The sequence below is a fragment of the Indicator indicator genome, chromosome 11, assembly GCF_027791375.1.
Source record: "Indicator indicator isolate 239-I01 chromosome 11, UM_Iind_1.1, whole genome shotgun sequence".
Classification (NCBI taxonomy): domain Eukaryota; kingdom Metazoa; phylum Chordata; class Aves; order Piciformes; family Indicatoridae; genus Indicator; species Indicator indicator.
In genome coordinates, this window is record NC_072020.1 from 33,264,406 (window position 1) to 33,288,479 (window position 24,074).

At 47.6% G+C, this 24,074-nt stretch overlaps 1 protein-coding gene across 1 annotated transcript in view; it reads left to right on the forward strand.

Annotated features, from left to right (window-relative positions):
* Positions 1–1,008: 1,008 nt before the first annotated feature.
* The window catches only part of LOC128969874 (ubiquitin-conjugating enzyme E2 E1-like), a 74,998-nt gene continuing 51,932 nt past the window's right edge, over positions 1,009–24,074 (forward strand). The window contains exons 1-3 of the mRNA XM_054384844.1: positions 1,009–1,107; positions 1,469–1,563; positions 12,906–13,038. Of these exons, the coding sequence (XP_054240819.1) occupies positions 1,009–1,107; positions 1,469–1,563; positions 12,906–13,038 (327 nt within the window). The remainder of the gene's footprint in view (positions 1,108–1,468; positions 1,564–12,905; positions 13,039–24,074) is intronic.

Below are 24,074 nucleotides of genomic sequence, written 5' to 3' on the forward strand. Positions count from 1 at the left end.
GGAAATACCATCCAATTTTTCATCTGAATTCTCTGGCTTCTAATGGAAACTTCAGTGGTGTAAGGGACTTATCTTATGTTTCTCTTCCACCAGAGCATTTCTGAGTGACAAGTAGCTCAGTCAGTTTCCGTTAAGTCTGATGAAAGATACCTACCAAAACTCATGCTTACTTTCTCTAACTAGGTTGATATTCCAACATATGTAAAACATAAACTCCCAGTAACATTACAGGCTTACCAAAAGTACTGGCTGTAGCATAGACCCAGAGTTGAGTGTTGCATGGAGTGTTCTCCTCCCCCTCTACTCTGCCCTGGGGAGGCCACATCTGGAATATTGTGTCCCTTTCTGGGCCACTCAGTTCAGGAAGGACCTCAGGGAACTGCTTGAAAGAGTCCAGCACAGAGCCACAAAAATGCTGAAGGGAGTGGAACATCTTCCTTCTGAGGAGAGCCTGAGGGAGCTGAGGGCTCTGGAGCTTGGAGAGGAAGAGCCTGAGAGGTGACCTCATTGCTGTTGCTAAAGATGTGCAGGGGGAGTGCCCAGAGGCTGGAGCCAGGCTCTGCTGGGTGATGCCCAATGACAGCACAAGGGGCAGTGATGGAAGCTGAGGCAGAGGAAGTTCTATGGAAACAGAAGGAAGAATTTTTTCCCTGTGAAGGTGACAGAGCCCTGGAAGAGGCTGCCCAGGGGGGTTGTGGAGTCTCCCTCTCTGGAGATATTCAAGACCTGCCTGGATGTGTTCCTGTGTGACCTGCTCTAGGTGCTCCTGCTCTGGCACGGGGGTTGGACTGGATGAGCTTTGGAGGTCCCTTCCATCCCTAACATTCTGTGATTCTGTGATTCTGGAAAGCCAAGCCTTCTCTTGCATACAGTGTCTAGTTCAAGTAAGCTAAACAACTTGTTTTGCTAATTTTTGTTAATTTTCTTAGAAAAATTTAGCTTTCTTGAGACTCCAATGGGATGCTGAAAGTGTTATAACTTTGTTCTAGATAATAACAAGTAAGAACCATGAGCATCTTCCAGTATTTTGATAGTGGCACTTTTTATGCCATCCGGATGGAAGATTTTCAGGAAGGGGAAAAAAAAGGAGGGTTATGCATTCTGAAGGTACAACTTTGGGAAGGGTTTATTTCTTGATAAGAGTTGAAGTCATCAATACTATAGGCAAACTAAGCTCTTGCCTCTAATTCTGAAGAGGTTCATTTCTGAAATTGTTGTTGGGTTTTGCTTCTTCCAGACAAGTCTGCTAATTTTATTCATAGCAGAGGTGTTATTAACCACACAACTGTGCCCATTGCCACAGGCACTCTCAGTGCTTGCTGCTATCTCTTTGCTTTTGTTTTGTATTCCTTTGGCTGCTGTAGCAACTGTGTATGGAAGTACCTAGGAAGTACCTACTTACACCACTGTAGCATCTGGGCAGGCAGCTGTGACTCCCTTTTACTTTCCTGAGCTGCTGTTGTTGCAGCACCCACTCCACTTGCACCTCATTTTGTACATCTCCAAGAAGAGCAATGGGGGGAAAACTGACAACAACAACAAAAATCAAAATGAGTATCTGCTGTACTGTAATAAAATCCCCTTCTACCCTTTTCCACATCCTCCTCCTTTCTGGAGAAAAATAAAAAATACTGAGCTTTATTGATGGCTGTTGATGAGAGAAAACCAAAGGAGGTGTCTGTGGAAGGGGGATCTGCTTGTACCTGAAGGGAGGAGGGATCCACCATGAAGGAGCAATGAATTGTCACCATGCAGAGAGTGGGTGGGAAAGAAACCACCCTCGAGCAGAAAATAGAAAATACAGGGTCTGTGAAGAAGAATTATCAGTGACACAGGAAGAGGAAGGATGAAGCTTTGACAGGTGTTGGAGCAGGTGGACTTCTAGAATGGAGATGAGAGAGATCTGGGAGAACAGCAGAAGAAATTCAAGAGATGAGCAGTGCTGAGTCTGTCCCAAAGCCAGCCACAGAGCAGGGGGAAAGCACAGCTGAGAACTGTGGTTGCTCCTGGGGCTGTGGTGCCAGTGCTTCACAGTGGCACTGCTTTTGCACTTTTTTGCACAGGGCTGGGCTGATTCACCTGCTGATGTTAGCATCAGCACAGCTCCTGCTGACTGACTTCTTCCCTCATTGATGTTACTGAGCAACCACTCTGCCAGCACAGCCCTACTGCTGCTCTTGTGGCTGTCCTCAAGCATGGGAACAGCCCCAGGTCTGAGGACCAGGCCAAAGCAGCACTTCTGCTTAGGGCCAATTTCTGTACTGTCACCATGTTCAAAGCAGAGCAGAGATATGCACTGGGTTTGTCTTAGTGTGGCTTCATACGAGCTTCTCAGGAGGCATATCTCACTGTTTTGTCACATCCATCCTCCATTCTCACCAGCTCTGCTCTTAAATCATTTGGCCAGTCTTCCAATACTTTTATATGCACTTTGCCCTCTGGGCAGCTGGCCTCCCAGAAGCATTCACCAAGAGCAGCTAGAGGCAGGATCTGCTCCAGCATAACTTAGATGTGCAAGAAACAAGATTGCAAGAAAAAGTGTTACATGTCTTATAAATGGGGAGAGTTTTGTGATGAGCTTCTCTCCTCAGAGGGAAATAACACAGTCAAGACTCTATGTGACAAAAGGACAGGAAGAGGAAGAGACTAGAATCATAGAATTGTCAGGGCTGGAAGGGACCTCAAGGATCATCCAGTTCCAACCCCCCTGCCATGGCCAGGGACACCTCACACTACAGCAGGTTGCTCACAGCCACATTCAGCCTGGCTGCTAAAACCTCCAGGGATGAGGCTTCCACCACCTCCCTGGGCAACCTGTTCCAGTGTCTCACCACCCTCATGGTGAAAAACTTCTTCCTAACATCCAATCTGAATCTACCCATTTCTAGTTTTGCTCTGTTTCCCCCAGTCCTATCACTCTCTGACACCCTCAAAAGTCCCTCCCCAGCTTTCTTGTAGCCCCCTTCAGATCCTGGAAGGCCACAAGAAGGTCTCCTGGGAGCCTTCTCTTCTCCAGACTGAACAGCCCCAACTCTCTCAGTCTGACTCCATAGCAGTGGAGCTCCAGCCCTCTAGAGTGTTTCCTTCTTCTTTCTGCTGTCAAATGTTACTGAATTCAGAGGGTCTGCATCCTTCATGGACTGCACTCAGTGCAGGAGCACCCCAGATGTGATCTAAGGCACTTCAGACTGGATAATGCTGGATAAGAATTAATTGCCATAGACAACGTCATGGAATTTGAATTCATGGACAAAGTTACTATAATATCCTGGTCCTGGTATATTCTGACTTGCCATAAAGGATAAGGATAAAAATGAAATTAAACTCACACAGTCCAGAAGAATCTTTCCATTTCTTTCTGAGTCCTGAAGAAGGCCTCCCAGGCATCTTGCTTTCCTGTTTAACTTGGCCTGACTACTTTCCCACACACTGTTAGCCTGTTGTAACTAGAAGGCAATTTAAGCTACAATTCCTTCTCTTACTTCTATGCTTTGTGCTGTCAGCTTGCCTTTGCTTGGTGTTAAAAGAATGCAGTTACACTTTAAACGTGGATACCATCAAGATTCAAAGCCCAAGAATGGAAGGGAACACAGGGAATTTAGTCTTCATTTTCTACAGTTATGCTACTGCCATTGATAGTCACTGGGGAAGCATCACCTACCATCAGTTAGGTCAGAAAATAATCATGTTGGTTTGACTAATTTATTCCATCCAATCAATAAATAGAGGAGGCTCTTGTTTCTTTGAATTTCTGGATCCTAAATTCCTGGAGTTATCTGGAAATTAAGTACACTTGTATACAACTCACAGCTTTAATAAAACTAAAAACTGTCTGTGCTTTCTTGAGTTCTCCAGCCAGATTTTCATCTGGGGTGTTTCATAGATACTGTTGTTTTCATGCTCTGAGCAGAAATAAACCATACAAACAATTGCCTCGTGTGTGTTGGAGTGCCCAACGTGGGGCAATTGCTTGTATGATTTGTTTCTGCTCAGATTAGGAAGCAAATAAAGCTGTATTTATAGGCAAAACTACAACCTATGATGAAATGCAATGATTATGTACAAACAGACACTACTCACAACATTTACAAATATGTACAATCAACAGGAAAACATGACCAAGCCCATCTGGCCCCCAGAAGGGGCTATGCTTCTTTCCCAATGGACCTCCCCCCCACCCCCCAAAGCAGGCAAGAGAGGGAAGAGAGCCAGGAAGCAGAGAGGCTGTTAGATTTAGCTTGTCAAGGTCAGTGTGTTATCTTCAGCCAGGAGAGAGAAGAAGCAGGCAGACTGAGAGAAGGTGGACTGCGAGACTGCCTGACTGCCCGACCTTGTTCTGAGTAGTGGTTCTTAACCATTTCCCTCTCTCCAATGGAAGTGTTTAGAACAATCATTATTTTGCTTTCCTACACCCAATAGTGACTTATTTACACTCTTTCACTTTTCTGCTTGAACTTAGTGAGAAAAATCAAAGACACCATCTTACAGCCATCACACATGCAACCCTCCAACTGCATGGTTTGACACTCAGTATTCCAGCTGTTCTAAATGCTGGGAAAGCTTAGTGTTTAAAATGGGTCAAAGCAGTTTTTAGCAGCACTACTTTCAAGTGACTGCCTGCTTAAAACCTGTTGAGAGAATAGAAAGTACTCAGTGCATTAAGCGTGTTGAAAGCAAAATCATTTCACTTACAGCAGCTTCTAAAGCATTTAGCTGCTAACTGTAACTGGTGTGCATACCTTTCACCTGCAAGGATGTGTGTGGGAAGCAGTAGCAGAACAAAAATAAATATTTAAGGAGTGGAAAAGGACAGTGAAATACAAAGGAGACCATTTTGCATATCTTGACTCCTTTGTCCTGAATTTCCTACACCCATACTGATGTCATTCTGGCAGAGGAAAAAGGCTGGCTCTGTGTCCACCCACTGCAGCTCTTCCAGTGAGCAAAGCCTCCCCAGCAGCTAAACCAGACAATAATCTGTACAGTGTCTCATCAGCTGTAGTGGAAAAATTACAGCAGAGAGCTGGCTCTTGACAAGCCATTGATAACATCAAGTTTCCAGGGCCTTTATGCTCAGCTGCACCTCCTCAGTCCTATGCTACAAATTTCTGGCTAGGAGATAACCCTGGAAACGTGTGGAGTGCCAGCTCCAGAGTCACACAGCATGGCTTCTCACTGGGCTGCTCCTCTGCCTTACCCTGCAGGTTCATTTGGCTTTCAGCACCAGGGCTTGAACAGGGAGGCTGTTCTGGTGGCCCGTCAGGGAACCTGTCCATCTCCTAACCACCACATCCTTATAGTTCAGCCACTTCCACTTGGAGCTGCTGAGGCACCACCATTTCTCCTCTGAAGCTGCCAGTTGTAGCAGTGGGTTAGTAGCAGGCAGCATGCATATGCTCTGGCCCTGGGTCAGCAGAGTTCAAGACAGATTTACTCTGCCCTTCACTGAGCAGGTACACATCTGAATCTGTCTTTGCAAAGAACTTCTGGCACTGTGTGATGGGTTGAAATTACACACACCCCACCCACCCCCCCCCAAAAAAAATCAAATTGCCAGACCAGCTCAGTTGGAAAGCAAATGAAGCTCCAGTTACAAGCAGACTAAAATTTAGAAATACAAAATGCAATGAATATGCCAAGCAGAGCCTGGGCTGCGTCAGGAGAAGTGTGGCCAGCAGGACAAGGGAGGTGATTCTCCCACTGCTGAGACCCCAGCTGGAGTACTGCATCCAGTTCTGGAGCCTCTATTACAAGAGGGATATGGACATGCTGGAAGATGTCCAGAGAAGGGCCACCAGGATGATCAGAGGGCTGGAGCACCTCTCATATGAGGACAGACTGAGAGAGTTGGGGCTGTTCAGTCTGGAGAAGAGAAGGCTCTGAAGAGACCTTCTTGTGGCCTTGCAGTATCTGAAGGGGGCTACAAGAAAGCTGGGAAGGGACTTTTTAGGATATCAGGTAGTGACAGGACTGGAAGGAATGGGGCAAAGCTGGAAGTGGGGAGATTCAGACTGGCTGTGAGGAAGAAGTTCTTCCCCATGAGAGTGGTGAGAGCCTGGAATGGGTTGTCCAGGGAGGTGGTTGAGGCCCCATCCCTGGAGGTGTTTAAGTCCAAGCTGGATGAGGCTCTGGCCAGCCTGCTGTAGTGTGAGGTGTCCCTGCCCATGGCAGGGGCTTGGAACTGGATGATCCTTGTGGTCCCTTCCAACCCTGACTGATTCTATGAATCTCTGTACAAAATATCCAATATTTACATATATTTACAATTTATAAACAACACAAGAACCCCCCTGGACAGAACCAGGGGGCTACCAACAGCTTCCCCCTCTTGACCCCCACTGTACAAGGGAAAAGAGAAAAGAGAAGAGAACAGCAGACAGTAGCTTTGTTAGTACTTAGCCACAGAAACCAAGGTCAGCAACAGCTAAGCAAAAGCCACCAACAAGTATCAGCTAGAGTGAAGAAGCTAAGAGACCAAGTTCGTTTATCCAACTAACTTTATTATAGTTATCAGACCAATGGGATTATTTAGACCTTATCATTATTTCCCCCTTACTTCCAATGGTAATTTATTTACATTCTACCACTTTCTACTCAAGATCTGTAGAAAAATCATCAGTCTAAAACTACCACACACTGGGATGTTTGGTTCGCTTTCTCAGAGATCTGTGCTCTGGTTGCCAGTACCATTAATAGAGCTTGAATATAAATCAAACCAAATGTTAAATATTTGAGCTTCAGTGTGCTGGGCAGATATCCATCTAGAAAGAAGGGCAATTAAATCCTCTTGCATCACAAACCTTATAGAATAAGTCTCTGGCTGAGGTCTTGTGCATGTGGGGATTTTCTCTGGTGAAGACCGATGAGTCACTGCTCTGTCTGCCAATAGTGTGGGTAAATAAAAGGCTTAACAATTAGGAAAGAAGGAAAACAAAGATAATACACTTGTCAAACTTTTTGTATTATTAATGTGCAAGTGAAAAAAAAAACAACAACCCTGTTGTGCTGGTGCAGGCTGTTGCCCTTCAGGCCTGCTGTTAGCTGTGCACATGGCTCAGTGTTTCCCAGGGGCTGAGCAGCCTCGCTGCCAGCGAGCACTCTAACAGGCAGCCAGGGGAGCAGCAGCCTCTGCACACACTCCACAGCATTCAGGCTATCCCCCACATTAATAACAACACTTAATAAAGCTTCATCTCTCATCTGTAAGGGAAACCTGCAATTAATGTTAATCAGCATCCTCAGACTGCCATCAGGCTTGGGCCGTAGCTGGACATGCTGAAGCAGTTCAACTAGCAGATGGAGCATTTCCCAACTATTCTAATTAATGGCTGCTCATTTCAGATGTTAGTGCAATTAAATACATGAGCAAAACAAATGGAAAACGTACACATTCTGAAAATGCTGCTGTCAGAGACCAAAAAGTGAGCTTTGCTCACACACTAAAAAGGCTCAACCATCTCCCCCTGGCTACATAGAATCACAGAGGAGTCCAGGCCAGGAGGGACCTCCAAAGCTCATCCAGTCTGACCTCCCTGCAGTCAGCAGGGACATCCCCAATTAGATCAGGCTGCCCAGGGCCTCCTCCAGCCTCACCTTGAACATCTCCAGGGAAGGAGCCTCAACCACCTCCCTGTTCCAGTGTTCCACCACCCTCAGAGTAAAGAACTTCTTCCTAACATCCAATCTAAATCTGCTCTGCTCTAGTTTGAAGCCATTGTCCCTCGTCCTGTCCCTGCAGGCCTTTGCAAACAGTCTCTCTCCAGCCTTCCTGGAGCCCCCTTCAGGTACTGCCAGGCTGCTATTAGGTCTCCCCAGAGCCTCCTTTTCTGCAGGCTGAACACCCCGAGCTCCCTCAGCCTGTCCTTGTAGCAGAGCTGCTCCAACCCCCTGAGCATTCTCATGGCCTCCTCTGGACCCTCTCCATCAGCTCCGTGTCCTTCCTCTATTGGGGGCTCCAGAGCTGTACACAGCACTCCAGGTGAGGTCTCCCCAGAGCAGAGCAAAGTGGCAGAATCACCTCTCTGGCTCTGCTGGCAATGCTGCTTTGGATGCAGCCCAGGCTGGGATTTGCCTTCTGGGCTGCAAGCTCACACTGCCTGCTCCTGTCCAGCTTCTCATCTATCAGCACCCCCAAGTCCTTTTTCTCATGGCTGCTTTCTATCCCCTCTTGCCCCAGTCTGTATTGCCAGTGAGGATTGTTCCAGCCCAGGTGCAGAACTCTGCCTTGCTCTTGTTGAACCTCATGAGGTTCACCTGGGCACCACCTCTGCAGCCTGTCCAGGTCCCTCTGGATGCCATCCTGTCCCTCTGCTGTATCAACAGAACCACTCAGCTGGGTGTCATCTGCACACTGCTGGTGGTGCCTGGATCCCTCTGTCTATAGCATTGATAGAAATCTTAAACTGCACAGGTTCCAGTAGGGACCCCTGAGGGACACCACTGTCACTGCTCTCCAGCTGGACTTCAAGCCATTGAGCAGCACCCTCTGGATGTGACCACCCAGCCAATTCCTTATCCACTGAACAGTCCACCCAGCAAATCCACATCTATCCATCTTGGCCAGCAGGATGCTGTGGGGACTGTGTCAGAGGCCTTGCAGAAGTCTTAAAGGGACAGGGCTCACATTTGCTGCTCTGCCCAGCTGCTTCTCTGAGATTTACGTTTATATCACTGCCATTGTAACCTGGTGGCATCCCCTGAGTCATTGCTTCTCCAGCTATTAGAACATTTTTCTGCAGAAAATAGGAAATACTTTCTTCACATATTATGTGCTTTTCTCCATGTCAGATTTAGACTTCTTGCCTTTATTTCAACTAAATGATTGCCTTTTTTTTAAGGGTTTTCTTTTATGTGAACATTGTGTATCATAGCACTGATAGAGGACCATGTGTGTTTGAGCTTATGAAGAGTTCAATTAGCCTCTTAATGCCTTGTTCAGTCACTGTTAAGCCTTCCCTGTTGACTCAGGATTGGCCTTCCTAAAGGCAGTGGTGATGTTTTTAATTATTCATTCCCTGGTTTCTTTCTTACAGCAGTCTCAGCTGTGCTTCAGTATTCAAAGTTGTCGCGGATAGGGGGAATAGGGATGGAGAATGGTGATTATTAATTATGAATTATGAAAATATGAGTTATGAAATTATTGTTTATTATTTTTAATATTCGATTAATTACTTTGTATATATTGATTCGGATGCACGGTTGTAATAATATAGACCATAACTGATTTAGTATTTACAATTATGCCCAATTATAATATTTACAGTCAATTTCTAATGAAGGGAACGAAAGGGTGCAGTTCCACCGCTTGTCCACTAGATGGAGACTCGACAAGGCGCTTGTGGCTGCGAGCTATGTATAGGGATATTTATAACCTTGTCACGAGGCAGGTTAAGCTGGAAATATCACACGGCTGTGCGCGGGCACTTTGAATAGAACGTTACTAAATGTTATACACATGAAAGATACATGCAGCGAGACAAATTGCCGGATCACGCGGGCTCGCTGGGTATCTGGCCCCGTTCGGGCGGCGCTTTCTTTCTCCCTCCCGGCTCTGGGGGGTGGCAAGGTTGGCTTTCTCCTCCCACGGTCTGCGGGAAGGGCAGTTCGCTTCTTTGTCCTCCCGCGGTCTGCGTGGGGGGGACTGGCTCCCTGACCGGAGGACGGCTCAGGAGGGCCAGGTCTTTTTGGTGCTCGACCCTACGATCGAGGGCAGTTTTCCCGTAGGCAGGTCTCCGGTGGGGGGTGCGGTGACGCAATGCTTCCCCCCCTCGCTCAGCTCGAGTTGTGAGCTGACTGCCGCTTCTCTGGGCGACTGCTTCCATTTAAATTATAATGGTACAGTCATTGCCTTGACTTCAATGGAGAGGCTAATCTTTGCTGTCTCGTTTCCCTCGGGGAAAATCCCGGGTGTTTCGCCCTGATACGGGCTGCGGAGCAGCTACAGGGGGTGGCTCCTTTCACTCCCGCGGTCTGCGGGAATCACGCAAGATGCGTTTCTGCTTATTTGGCTGCTTAATTAGCTTGCAGCGTTTCTGGACAGCCAGGCTTGGGCTAGTCCTTCCCCCTTTGGGTTACATCTTACCCTCTTTGGGGGCTTCCCTCAGTCCTTTTCGACTGGGTCTATGTCGCTTCTGGTGATGGGATCATCCTTTGCGGGTCCTCGATGCACACTCCGTGGGCTGGCTTCCATGTTCACAGAGGCTTCCGAGTACGCTTGCGTGGGAAGGCTTATAGCTTACTCAATTGTGAGTTGCATGATGGGTGAAAGCAAAGGAGAGAGCAACGTGGCACCAAAATGGGGCAATACTTATAGACACTCGAGGTTGGACTTAGCCAATGGGCTCACTTGCCAATAACCTGCTTCCACCTATAGAAAGGTGAAGCTAGAATTATACCCTTAGATGGACAGAGCATAGGCATCCCATTGAGATGGGTGCCCTCAGTTCTTTGCCCCTTAGGAGACAGGCTGGTGCCTGAGCCTTTTGTCTTCCCTTCCTGAAAGGAGGGTGGAAGGGGGACTTTCCCAGAACATGTTGGGACAAGTTAGTTGGTATCTAGGGGCAGAATTCTGGGCATGTGATGCCTTCATGACAAAGTCTAATGCAAACTGAGAAGTGGGTAAATTGTGTTTGTTTGGCAGCTAGCAAGCTGGTGTATGACAGACACTGTGAAATATGGATAGCAACACTTCTGCTGTTGTGACACTCAAAAAGCCAGGTGGTGGAACACTGGCACAGGCTGGCCAGGGAGGTGGTTGAGGCTCCTTCCCTGGAGATGTTCAAGCTGAGGCTGGAGGAGGCCCTGGGCAGCCTGATCTAGTTGGGGATGTCCCTGCTGACTGCAGGGAGGTCAGACTGGATGAGCTCTGGAGGTCCCTTCTGGCCTGGACCATTCTGTGATTCTATGATTCTATGATTTTACCCGCAAAGCAATTGCTAATTTTGTACTATGGCTGATAGAAAACGAGCATCCCATAATGCTATAGTGTCTGTCACCCATTTTTGTTAGGCAAGCACACAGTTTAGAAAGCCAAGGAGAAATAACAGCTGTTGTGGCAAATGGATGTTGGTACCATGGCTAATGAAGTGCACCATGCAGCACTGAGCCACACAGCTCTGTGCAGGGGATCCTGCAGTCAGGAGTTGTGATGAAGGGAGCTCAAGGAGTTTCAGGTGAAGGAGGATTTGATGAACTCCCAGTGAACAAAATCAATAGTTGAGCAGTGAACATGACATGACACCATATAATAGTTGTATGCCCCAGGTACATTGTGAGACATGGAGCATAGCCAAGAGCTTTCATCTGTCCTACACAGAGAGTTATTTCACAAACCCCTGCACGCTGTGGAAACTTTTATTGCAAATATAATAAGAATTGTTTTGCTAGAAATGTCTTAAGACAATACCACATCACTTATTTGAAATATCTACCAAAACTTGTGTGGTGGGTTGAAATTACCCCCCAACTAATTTGGAGAAAATTACCCCCAAAATAAATCTCCAGACCAGCTCAGTTTGGGATGGAAGCAAATGAAGCTCTAACTACAAGCAAATAGAACTCTAGAAATGTGAAATGCAATGAATATGTACAAAATATCCGAGAGGTGTACAACATAGAGATATTTACAATTTATAAACAACACAGAAACTCCTCAGACCCCCCTGGACAGATCCAGGGGCACCGTTCACCTCCTCCCCCACTCCCTCCCTCCTTCCCATTACCTCACACGGGAGTCACAACAGAGATCCCCTGGCAAGGCCACAGGAGAGGGACAGAAGAAGAAAAGGAGACCAAGAACTGTTTCTGCCTCTACTGTCTATCCCATTAGCAAGCCAATTAATTCTATAGACCTTAGCATTATTTTCCTTTCACATCCAATGGTAATTTATTTTCAGTCTTTGCAGTCAGGGACTAGGCTAAAGTTCCCCCTTCAAACTGTGACAACTTTTCCCTGAAAAAATCTTAATCAGGTATCTGGAAGTCACCATCCCAACTGATCCTAATTAAAACTCAGATCCTATATCAGTGACTTGTATCAGCAGGCTGGAGATAAAAAAAAGTATGAAAAGTCTTCATATTCCTTAAGAGGCCACCCTATGCAAAATATGTATTTTTGTGGACAAATGTGATGTTGTTTGAAAGGAGGCTGTGTTGGCTTTTGGAAGAGGTATGTCCATGAACTTTTCTTAGTTTTCAATTTTATTCTGCTTAGGAAATGACCACGTGGGTGAGAGATTTTTCTTGCTTCACACATTTTAAGTATTGTTTCAGTGTTGTGTTTTTAAACAAGGGCTTTGAGTTAACATAATCCAACAACTTAAGCCAGTTTCTGCTTCTAATAATTTTCAGACAGGGTAACAATTGCAGAGTAAGGCAGCCTGCTGTGCTGGTGACTGGAGACCTTAGGTTAGTCATTTGGAAACTGCAGCTGCAAGGTTGTTTGTACCCTGCTTAATCTTTCCTACAGCCTGTGCTCTGTAATAATGTGCATAATTGCACTACTCCTGACTGAGGAGGTAGGTGGATGAGGAGGTAGCTGAAAATGGGATGGCTTATGAGCCAAGAGAGTGTCAAGACATCTCAGCAAACACTCTGTATTCCTGCATGGTAAATACTTCACATCTGCCCACTAAAATATCTGAGATAAGAGAGTTGGGAATTTTGCGGTGCTGATTTGAATAATTTATAATATATGCTTAATACTTCTTTCTGGCTGAGTGTGTTATTCCACTGACAAAACTTAGGATACCTGTTCTGTCTTTTATTAACTGGATGTGATAAACCATTTTAACTTGTAGTATTATTGCAGAAACAGCAGTGAGCAGTGCTGCTGGGAAAGTATAACTGGTGCAGTAAATTCTTCCTTGTATGTGGTTATGACATGGCTCTTTTGTTTTCTATTTTAGTGCTGGACCCAAAGGAGACAACATTTATGAATGGAGGTCAACTATACTGGGCCCTCCAGGGTCTGTATATGAAGGTGGAGTTTTCTTCCTTGACATCACCTTTTCACCGGACTACCCCTTTAAACCACCTAAGGTTAGTAGGAGAATATTAAAATTCTTGATAGGAATCCTTTCCTTGTAATATTTTTTTAATCTGTATGTTGGTATATTGTTGTAGGATGAAATATAAAACTTTCAAGGCAATGATGAATATTTAAACTGGTTTAATGGGAAAAAAAATTAATAACTGCCTGAAATTTGCCTGGCTGTTGTCAGTATAGCTGGATGGATATGGATTTATTGAGCAATCACTTGTTTCATTTGGATTTGTTTCTAATATGAATGCATTTCTATTCAAGTTGAAGCTCACAGAATCACAGAATGTTAGGGGCTGGAAGGAACCTCAAAAAAGCATCCAGTCCAACCCCCCTGCCAGAGCAGGATCACCTAGAGCAGATCACACAGGAACACATCCAGGCAGATCTTGAATCTCTTCAGAGAGCAAGACTCCACAACCCCCCTGGGCAGCCTGCTCCAAGGCTCTGTCACCCTCACAGGGAAAAAATTCTTCCTCATGTTTCCATATAACTTCCTCTGCCTCAGCTTCCACCACTGGCATTGGGCTGGCATTGGGCATCACCCAGCAGAGCCTGGCTCCAGCCTCTTGGCACTCACCCTGCACATCTTTAGCAACAGCAATGAGGTCACCCTCAGGCTCCTCCTCTCCAAGCTCCAGAGCCCTCAGCTCCCTCAGGCTCTCCTCAGAAGGAAGATGTTCCACTGTCCTGATCATCTTTGTGGCTCTGTGCTGGACTCTGTCAAGCAGTTCCCTGAGGTCCTTCTTGAACTGAGGAGCCCAAAACTGGACACAATATTCCAGATGTGGCCTCACCAGGGCAGAGTAGAGGGAAAGGAGAACCTCTCTCGATACTTGATCTTTCCTGTTGACCTGTGTCATTCACCAGAGGTCTGTGGCAGTCTGACAGAAGTACAGACCCTTTGCACTGCCCTGCACAAATTTCTCCTGCAGAAACAAGGTGCTCTATTGTTCATGAAGTTCTAAGTAATTGCTTTTACACTATTTTTCTGGGAGAATGTGGAAATGCAACAGCAAAGGCAGGAGACTGAAGTGAAAGACAGATTTACAGAACTGCTATGGCTTCATTTCCCAGTGCTGTTAATAATGCTGCTAATCACAATCATGGAACTGTACCAGTAAACGACGGGGGCAGATCATTAGGATGGTCAAGTCAGCTCAGAGTGTCAAACAGGAAAGTTCCAGTGATTAGGAAGACTACAAAAACAGAAACTGGATGAAATATGGTAGAGTGGAATGTCATCAATAAGCAGCAGTAACAATTGCTGTGTCCAGGTGGGGATTATTACAAAGCACCCATCTAATGCATCTATAAAAACAGCACATGCACTCCTAAGGTGCATCCTCTGGCATTGCCTGTAGGGATGAGGAATTACCAATGTCAGACACAAGACACTTGTAAGACCTTGTCTGGAAGACTGAGTGCAATCCTTAACACACATGTTTAGAATAGAATAGAATAGAATCAAGAAGGTTGGAAGAGACCTCAAGGATCATCGAGTCCAACCTGTCACCCTACACCTCATGCCTATCTAAACCATGGCACCAAGTGCCACGTCCAATCCCCTCTTGAACACCTCCAGGGATGGTGACTCCACCACCTCCCTGGGCAGCACATTCCAATGGCCAACCACTCTCTCTGTGAAGAACTTTCTCCTCACCTCCAGCCTAAACCTCCCCTGGCACAGCTTGAGACTGTGTCCTCTTGTTCTGGTGCTGGTTGCCTGGGAGAAGAGACCAACCCCCTCCTGGCTACAACCTCCCTTCAGGTAGTTGTAGACAGCAATGAGGTCTCCCCTGAGCCTCCTCTTCTCCAGGCTAAACAGTCCCAGCTCCCTCAGCCTCTCCTCATAGGGCTGTGCTCAAGGCCTCTCCCCAGCCTCGTTGCCCTTCTCTGGACATGCTCCAGCAATTCAACATCTTTCCTAAACTGAGGGGCCCAGAACTGGACACAGGACTCAAGGTGTGGCCTAACCAGTGCTGTGTACAGGGGTACAATGACCTCCCTGCTCCTGCTGGCCACACTATTCCTGATGCAGGCCAGGATGCCATTGGCTCTCTTGGCCACCTGGGCACACTGCTGGCTCATGTTCAGCTGTTGTCCACCAGTACCCCCAGGTCCCTTTCCACCTGGCTGCTCTCCAGCCACTCTGACCCCAGCCTGTAGCTCTGCATGGGGTTGTTGTGGCCAAAGTGCAGCACCCGGCACTTGGATTTGTTGAATGCCATCCTGTTGGACTCTGCCCATCTGTCCAGCCTGGCAAGGTCCCTCTGCAGAGCCCTTCTACCTTCTAACAGATCAACACCTGCTCCCAGCTTGGTGTCATCTGCAAATTTACTGATGATGGACTCAATCCCCTCATCCAGATCATCAATAAAGATATTGAACAGGATGGGGCCCAGCACTGATCCCTGGGGGACACCACTAGTGACAGGCTGCCAGCTGGATGTGGCACCATTCACCACCACTCTCTGGGCTCGGCCCTCCAGCCAGTTCCTAACCCAGTGCACAGTGCTGCTGTCCAAGCCACAGGCTGCCAGTTTGGCCAAGAGTTTGCTGTGGGGGACAGTGTCAAAGGCCTTGCTGAAGTCCAGGTAGACTACATCCACAGCCTTTCCTACGTCCACCAGGCTGGTCACCTGATCATAGAAGGAGATCAGGTTGGTGAGGCAGGACCTGCCCTTCCTAAATCCATGTTGGCTGGGCCTGATTCCTTGGCTATCCTTCAGGTATGCAGTGATTGCCCCCAAGACAATCTGCTCCATGATTTTCCCTGGCACTGAGGTCAGGCTGACAGGCCTGTAGTTCCCAGGTTCTTCTGTCCGTCCCTTCTTGTGGATGGGTGTCACATTGGCCAGTTTCCAGTCTTCTGGGACCTCTCCAGTGAGCCAGGACTGGTGGAAAATGATGGACAGAGGCTTGGCCAGCTCATCTGCCAGCTCTTTCAGCACCCTAGGATGAATCCCATCAGGTCCCATGGACTTGTGAATATCCAAGTGACTCAACAAGTCTCGAACTACTTCCACATGGATTTCAGGAGTACAACACTGCTCCTTGACCCCATCAACCAGCTCAGGAGGCCAGTTATCCTGAAGTCCTCCTGCCTTACTGTTGAAAATGGAGGCAAAGAAGGTATTTAGAATCTCAGCCTTCTCCTCATCCTTAGTTACAATGTTACCCTCCACGTCCAATAAAGAGTGGAGGCTCCTCTTGCCCCTCTTTTTAGCATTAATATATTTATAAAAATGCTTTTTGTTGTCCTTCACAGAAGCGGCCAGTTTAATTTCTAACTGTGCTTTTGCCTCTCTAATTTTTCTTCTACATGATCTAACAACATCCTTAAACATATCACTAGTTGCCTCCCCCCCTTTCCAAAGGCGATAAACCCTCTTTTTTTCCCTTAAATCCTTCAGGAGCTGCTTGCTCATCCAGGCCGGTCGTCTTCCCCGCCGGCTCGTCTTACGGCATGTGGGAACTGCCAGTTCCTGTGCCTTTAGGAGCTCCTGTTTGAAGTAGGTCCAACCATCCTGGACCCCTTTCTTCTTAAGGGCTGTTACCCAGGGAACTTTCTGAATAAGTTGCCTGAACAACCTGAAGTTTGCCCTCCGAAAGTCCAAAGTGAGGGTTCTGTTACTGCTCCTCCCTATTTCCCTGCATATTGAAAACTCCACTATCTCATGGTCGCTGCACCCTAGACAGCCTCCAACCATCACATCTCCCACCAGCCCTTCTCTATTTGAGAACAGCAGATCAAGCAGAGCCTTGCCCCTGGTAGGTTCACCTAAGAGCTGCATCAGGAAGTTGTCATCCATGCACTCTAGGAACCTTCTGGACTGTCTCCTCTCTGCTGAATTAAGTTCCCAGCAGATGTCTGGTAGGTTAAAGTCCCCCACAAGGACAAGGTCTGATGATCTTGAGACAGCTTCCATCTGCTTATAGAATATCTCATCGGCCTCCTCGTCCTGGTTGGGTGGTCTATAACAGACTCCAACCAGGATGTCAGTTTTGTGTGGCCTCCCTCTGATTTTAACCCACAAGCATTCAACCCTTTCTTCTGCAACCTCAAGTTCTGAGGCATCAAAGGATTCCCTAATATACAAGGCCACCCCTCCTCCTCTTCTCCCTTGCCTGTCTCTCCTAAAGAGCTTATAACCCCCCAGTGCAGTACTCCAATTGTGAGAATCGTCCCACCACGTTTCTGTGATGGCAACTACATCATAGTTCTCCTGGTGAACCAAGAGTTCCAGTTCCTCTTGTTTGTTGCCCATACTGCGTGCATTGGTGTACATGCACTTCAGCTGGGCTGCTGATTTCACCAGTTTGTGTGGTCCTCCCTCCTCTCCAGGGAGACTGGTTTCCACACCCACCCCCTTCAGACCTAGTTTAAAGCCCTCCCAATGAGTCCTGCCAACCCCAGTGCCAGCACCCTCTTACCCTTTCTAGATAAATTCAACCCATCTTGGTCCAGCAGGTCGGGTGCAGTAAGAGTTGCCCCGTGATCAAAGAAGCCAAAATTCCGCTGCTGGCACCATCTCCTAAGCCAACTGTTGATGGTGTGGGTTTTCCTGTTCCTCTCAGTGTACACCACAGCTGCTGAGGGAACTGAGCAGAACACCACTTGAGCTCCTGCCCCGTCAATTGATTTCCCAAGGGCCTTTGATTCCTTTTTAATCTTCCTGGTGCTGCTCTTTTCAATTTCTTCACTTCCAGCCTGGATTACCAGCAATGGGTAATAGTCAGAGGGCTGGATTAGTTTAGGTAACCTCTGGGTGATGTCCCTCACCCGGGCCCCAGGTAGGCAGCACACCTCCCTATGGGATGGGTCAGGACGACATATGGGTCCCTCTGTTCCCCTCAAGAGAGAGTCTCCAATAACTATAGCCTTTCTCTTTTTCTTTGTAGCACTGGTCCTTAAGGTTTGGGGGTGCTGCTTCGTCTTTGGTATCTCCTTGATTGGTTCCTCTACAATACTCTCATCCACATTGCCCTCAGCCTGCAGAGTCTCATAGTTATTGCTCAAGGGCAGCGGGGGAGGGGAAGAGGGTCGGGGTGCATTCCCTTTGCTTCCCCTGACAGGGACCTGTATCCATCCTCCACTGCTCCCCTCAACTGGAGAGGGTTTCAAAGCCTGTTCCCACATATCCAACTCCCTTTCACATTCTCGTATGGTCCTGAGCCTTGCTACCTCCGCTTTCAGCTCAGCCACTTCATCCTTCAGCTCAGCTACCAAATTTAATAGACAATTCACCTGGTCACACCTGACACAGATGTCTCCTTCACCCTCCACACCAAGTGCCAGGCTTGAACACTCACTGCAGCCAGAAGCCTGAACACCAGCATGCTTGTAGAGAGACTCAGTCTGAGAACCTACTGCATGTTTAACGCCCTTTGTCCGAGTTGCTACCATGGTAGGTACCTGCAGACAAGAGATCTTAAGATCAGAGATTTTATTGAGGGTTGGTTTTGTTTGTTTGTTTGTTTGTTTGTTTGTTTTCCCCTGTACCCTGTCAGCTGCCCTGGCACGTGCAAGCAGGCAAGAAGCCTATAGCTCACCAGCCACAATGGCGTCGGGCGCTCAGCCCCGCGGGTTTTAAACATTCCCGCGGCTGACGTCACAATCCCGAGCAGGCAGTGAGAGGACGACCGCTGGTTGTCACTCTCTGCCAGGGTCCTTCCGCCCCGCAAACCCCGAAAAGAAACGAAAAGAGAGAGAACCCAAAGCAGGCACAGCGGACCCGGTGTCGATCCTGATCAGCTCACCAGCCAAAAAGGCCATGTTCACTAACAGGAACAGAAGCTGGGAAAATATATCCTGCAGGGCTGTTCACAGAATCAGATCAATTGATGGGCCTGTCTTTTAGGAAACACAGTTAAAAAATAGTGAATTTTGATCCTTGCCAAGGTGGAAAGTGAGGATCTAGAAGGAGTTGCTATGGGAGCAAAAATATTTGCCTTTGTTGTGACACCTTTATGAAAGAGCTAATATTGCCATGCTGGTCTGTACCAGAAGGATATCACATTGAAGGAGAGAGTGGCTGATTCCTATTTGATTGAGTACATTACTGAAAGAGAAGTTTTTGTAACCAGAATGTTGATGCCACAGTAGTACTGTTTACAGTAGTTAACTCTGATCAGGGTGAGGTGAATTCAAAGTGCTTATCCTTCTGTAAATGTCTTGGCTTAAAGAGCAGACAGAAATAATTTTACTCCCAAAGGAAGTGAAATAAAGAGGCTCTCGTGGAGTTGGAGAGAAATACAGAAACTGTATGCAAAAATATAGAGGAAAATACAGAATACATGAATCCTTCACACCTAATACATATACAGGATACATGAAAACTCCCAAACACCTTCCCCCAACCAGTCTAAACCACAAACATCAGTTGCTCCTTTTCTCCCCACCTGGGGTTTAATGTACATCCCAGGGCTCTTTCTTCCTCCCCCATTGCTAGGCTGGATTCAGGCTGGCCAGGCCTGAAACAGCCTTCCCTTGGTTCCTGGCATTAAACCTAAACAGGCCAAGATTGAGCAGTAAAAAGTAGTTCAGCCTGGAAGGCCACAGATAAGTCTGGAACCATCCTCCCCCCACAGCAGATAAGGGAGCTGGCTGCATCCAGCGAGGAGAAAGGGAAGCAAGAGAAAGACAATAACTTTGCAGTCAGATTTGTGTAGATGCAGGATTTGTGGGAGGAAATACAAAGATTAAACCTTCTGGTACACCTCCTGGACACTCTGCCTTCTGGAGCTCTGCAACTGTGTGGCTTTGTTAAGGGCAACCAGCTCAAACTGGGACAGTAAATTGGCCTTTCCCAGCCCCTGACCTAAAGGTGGGTCAGCAGACCAGTCTTAGAGATGGCCTGACTTTGATTCCCACTTTTAGCCTTCCAGTTTAGGGAAGCTTTGAAGTCACTGACAAGTCTTAGTGGGGTGGTACAGCTTGCTGACTGCATATTCTCTGACTACACAGTAAAGAAAGAATTTGAAGCTTTACAATTTCTCCTGTAGTTAGTTAAAGCTTTGGGCACTGATGTCCTGGTTTTCCTCCCTTCCTCTCAGCCCAGGCCACTCCAGACATACCCTGTTGTAGGATCTCTCAAACTGCTGCTATTGCGTTACATCTCTTTTCCAGACCCTAGAAGCTGATTTCTTAGGTAAAAAGTAGCTTGGGAAATCCCTTGAATAAAGCAGTGTGGGAAGATGAGTGCCTGTCACAAGGTAAATGCTGCCAATCACATTTCTGGGAATGCTGGGTCAGTAAGTTCACAGGCTTATCTCTGATCTGTCTGGATTGCAGGAGAGCATTTGACACTGTCTCCAACAGCATCCTTGCAGCTAAACTGAGGCAGCGTGGTCTGGATGGTCAGGCAGTGAGGTGGATGGGAACTGATTGAAGGAACAAGTCAGAGAGTTGTGGTCAATGGGACAGAGTCTAGTTAGAGGCCTGTGTCTAGTGGAGTCCCTCAGGAATCAGTCCTGGGACCAGAGCTGTTCAATATATTCATCAAGGACCTGGATGAGGGCACAGAGAGCACTGTCAGCAAGTTTGCTGATGACACCAAACTGGGAGGAGTGGCTGACACAGGAGGGTTGTGCTGCCATTCAGTGAGACTGAGACAGGCTGAGAGTTGGGCAGGGAGAAATGGAATGAAATAGAACAAGGGCAAGGGGAGAGTCTTGCACCTGGGAAAGAACAACCTCATGGAGCAGGAGAGGTTGGGGACTGAGCTGTTGGAGAGCAGTGAAGGGGAAAAGGCCCTGGGGGTCCTGGTGGATGGGAGGTTGACCATGAGCCAGCAATGTGCTCTGGTGGCCAAGAAGGCCAAAGGCATCCTGGGGTGGATTGGAAGGGCTGTGGGGAGTAGGTGGAGAGAGGTTCTCCTCCCACTCTACTCTGCCCTGGGGAGGCCACATCTGGAATATTGTGTCCAGTTCTGGGCCCCTCAGTTCAAGAAGGACCTCAGGGAACTGCTTGAGAGAGTCCAGCACAGAGCCACAAAAACGCTGAAGGGAGTGGAACATCTTCCTTCTGAGGAGAGCCTGAGGGAGCTGAGGGCTCTGGAGCTTGGAGAGGAGGAGCCTGAGAGGTGACCTCATTGCTGTTGCTAAAGATGTGCAGGGGGAGTGCCCAGAGGCTGGAGCCAGGCTCTGCTGGGTGATGCCCAATGCCAGCACAAGGGGCAGTGGTGGAAGCTGAGGCAGAGGAAGTTCCATGGAAACAGGAGGAATTTTTTTTTCTCTGTGAAGGTGACAGAGTCCTGGAAGAGGCTGCCCAGGGGGGTTGTGGAGTCTCCCCCTCTGAAGTTATTCAAGAGCTGCCTGGATGTGTTCCTGTGTGATCTGCTCTAGGTTATCCTTCTCTGGCAGGGGGGTTGGACTGGATGAGCTTTTGAGGTCCCTCCCAGCCCCTAGTATTCTGTGATTCTACCTAATGATAAGTATTTTTTTTTTCCCTGTGAGGGTTACAGAACCCTGGAAGAGGCTGCCCAGCGGGGTTGTGGATTCTCCTTCTCTGGAGATATTCAAAACCCCCCTGGATGTGTTCCTGTGTGACCTATTCTAAGTGATCCTGCTCTGGCAGGGGGGCTGGACTGGATGAGCTTTTGAGGTCACTTGCAACCTCTAAGGTTGTGTGATTCTGTGAAATGAAATGTAGTGTGTTCATGGAATTTAGCCCATGGCCTCACACTATGGTGCTCTCTGTGTCACTGGATGTTGACTTCTGCTTCATCACAAGACTTGTGCTATTTGGTGCTGCTCTCACAGGCATGGATCCTAGTGTTATGGGAAGAGATCATCTTATGTGTTTTTTCTAAGTAGAGTCCCATTCCTTCTGGCTGTATCATCTTTACAAATCTAGAGATAAAGTGCAAGGCTGTGGAATGTGCTGAGGACATGGAATGTATTCCCAAGTGTTCCCAGGATTGCCTCCCTGTAAGCACATAGCAGAAAGGGCCTCGCTCACATTTGTTGCTGTGACCAGATCCATACATTGCTCCTGAGATTTCTGTGGTCCATTTTCATCTCTTTTTCACAATGAAGTTAGGAATCATTTACATGAGTGCTGTAAAAATCAATCTTCCAAAAATCACAGTCTCACAGTCTCACAGTATATCAGAGGTTGGAAGGGACCTCCAGAGATCATCAGGTCCAACCCCCCTGCCAGAGCAGCATCACCCAGGGGAGTCTGCACAGGAATGCAGCCAGGTGGGGTTTGAAAGTCTCTAGAGAAGGAGACTGCACAACTCCCCTGGGCAGCCTGCTCCAGGGCTCTGTCACCCTCACTGGAAAGAAGTTTCTCCTCATGTTGAGGTGAAATCTTCTCTGTTCAAGTTTGAACCCATTGTTCCTTGGCTTATCACTGTGCACCGCCAAAAAGAGCCTGGCCCCCTCCCCTTGACACCCACCCCTCAGCTATTGATAGACATTGATCAGATCCCCTCTCAGCCTTCTCTTCTCCACACTAAACAGCCCCAGGGCTCTCAGTCTCTCTTCACAAGGGAGATGTTCAAGTCCCCTAAGCATCCTCCTGGCTCTCCCTTGGACTCTCTCCAGCAGGTCTCTGTCTCTCTTGAACTGGGGAGCCCAGAACTGTGACCATGAAAAGCCTGGGAAGGAACAGAAACTCTTATTTCCCAGATGCAATTACCTGACCCAGCCTGAGGTCTGAAAGGTAAATACCCAGGTCACATACCATAGGTAGTGTTAAAGGGACTAAGCCCAAGTGTATTACAATCTGCAGGAAGATCTCCACAATCCCATTTCCTTATCCATTTTCCTGTGCTGTGCACACTGCATATGTTGCACTTGGGTGTTGGGAAGAGTAAATTCGTTTTTAGAATAAGAAAACTGTGTTGAAAGTGGCTTCTGAATATTTGTTATTATTGTTAAAATTAATATATGTTAATTACAGACATATATTAGCTACATGTGTTAACTACAGACTGGTGAGCCTCACCTCCATCCCTGGAAAAATGATGGAGCAGCTCTTTCTGGAGGGCATCTCTAGGCACTTGGAAAAGAAGAAGGTTATCAGGAGCAGTCTGCATGGATTCACCAAGTCCTGCTTGGCTAAGCTGACAGCCTTCTGTGATGTCCTAACTGAATGAGTAGATGCAGAGGGACCAGGGGGTGCAGTCTACCTTGACCTCAGCAAGGCTTTTGACACTGTCTCCCAAGACATCCTTGTGAGCAAGCTCAGGAGGTGTGGGATAGAATAACAGACAGTGAGATGGATTAGGAACTGGTGTTCCATAGGAGTGCAGAGAGTGGTGATCAGTGGTGGCAAGTCCAGCTGGAGAGCAGTGACCAGTGGAGTCCCCCAGGGATCAGTGCTGTGTCCAGTCTGTTCAACATCTTCATCAATGACATTGATGAGGAGACAGACAGACAGACAGACAGAGTCTGCTCAGCAAGTTTGCTGATGATACCAAACTGGGAGGCTTGGCTGAGACACCCCTCCAGTATCTGAAGGGGGCTACAAGAAAGCTGGGGAGGGACTTTTTAGGGTGTCAGGGAGTGATAGGACTGCGGGGAATGGAGCAAAACTAGAAATGGGGAGATTCAGATTGGATGTTAGGAAGAAATTCTTCCCCAGGAGGGTGGTGAGACACTGGCAGAGGTTGCCCAGGGAGGTGGTGGAAGCCTCATCCCTGGAGGTTTTTGCAGCCAGGCTGGATGTGGCTGTGAGCAACCTGCTGTAGTGTGAGGTGTCCCTGGCCATGGCAGGGGGATTGGAACTGGATGATCCTTGTGGTCCCTTCCAACCCTAGCAACTCTAAGATGCTATGTTTCTAAGTCAGAGTACAATTTGCTGTCACTGATATTCATTTTATCCCCTTTGAAGCCAATCTGTTTCAGTCTTTCTACTTAGTCTCATGCCTTGAACCTGGCTCCATACTTTCTGAGCCGAAGGTCAGTGACCCTTTCAGCTCTGCTTTCCTTTTAAATCTGTGGTGTTTAGCTTCACTCACACTCATACAAAGGAGGGAGTTGTTCTCCCCCCCGCCAAAATTTCTGTGAGTGATGCAGCCAG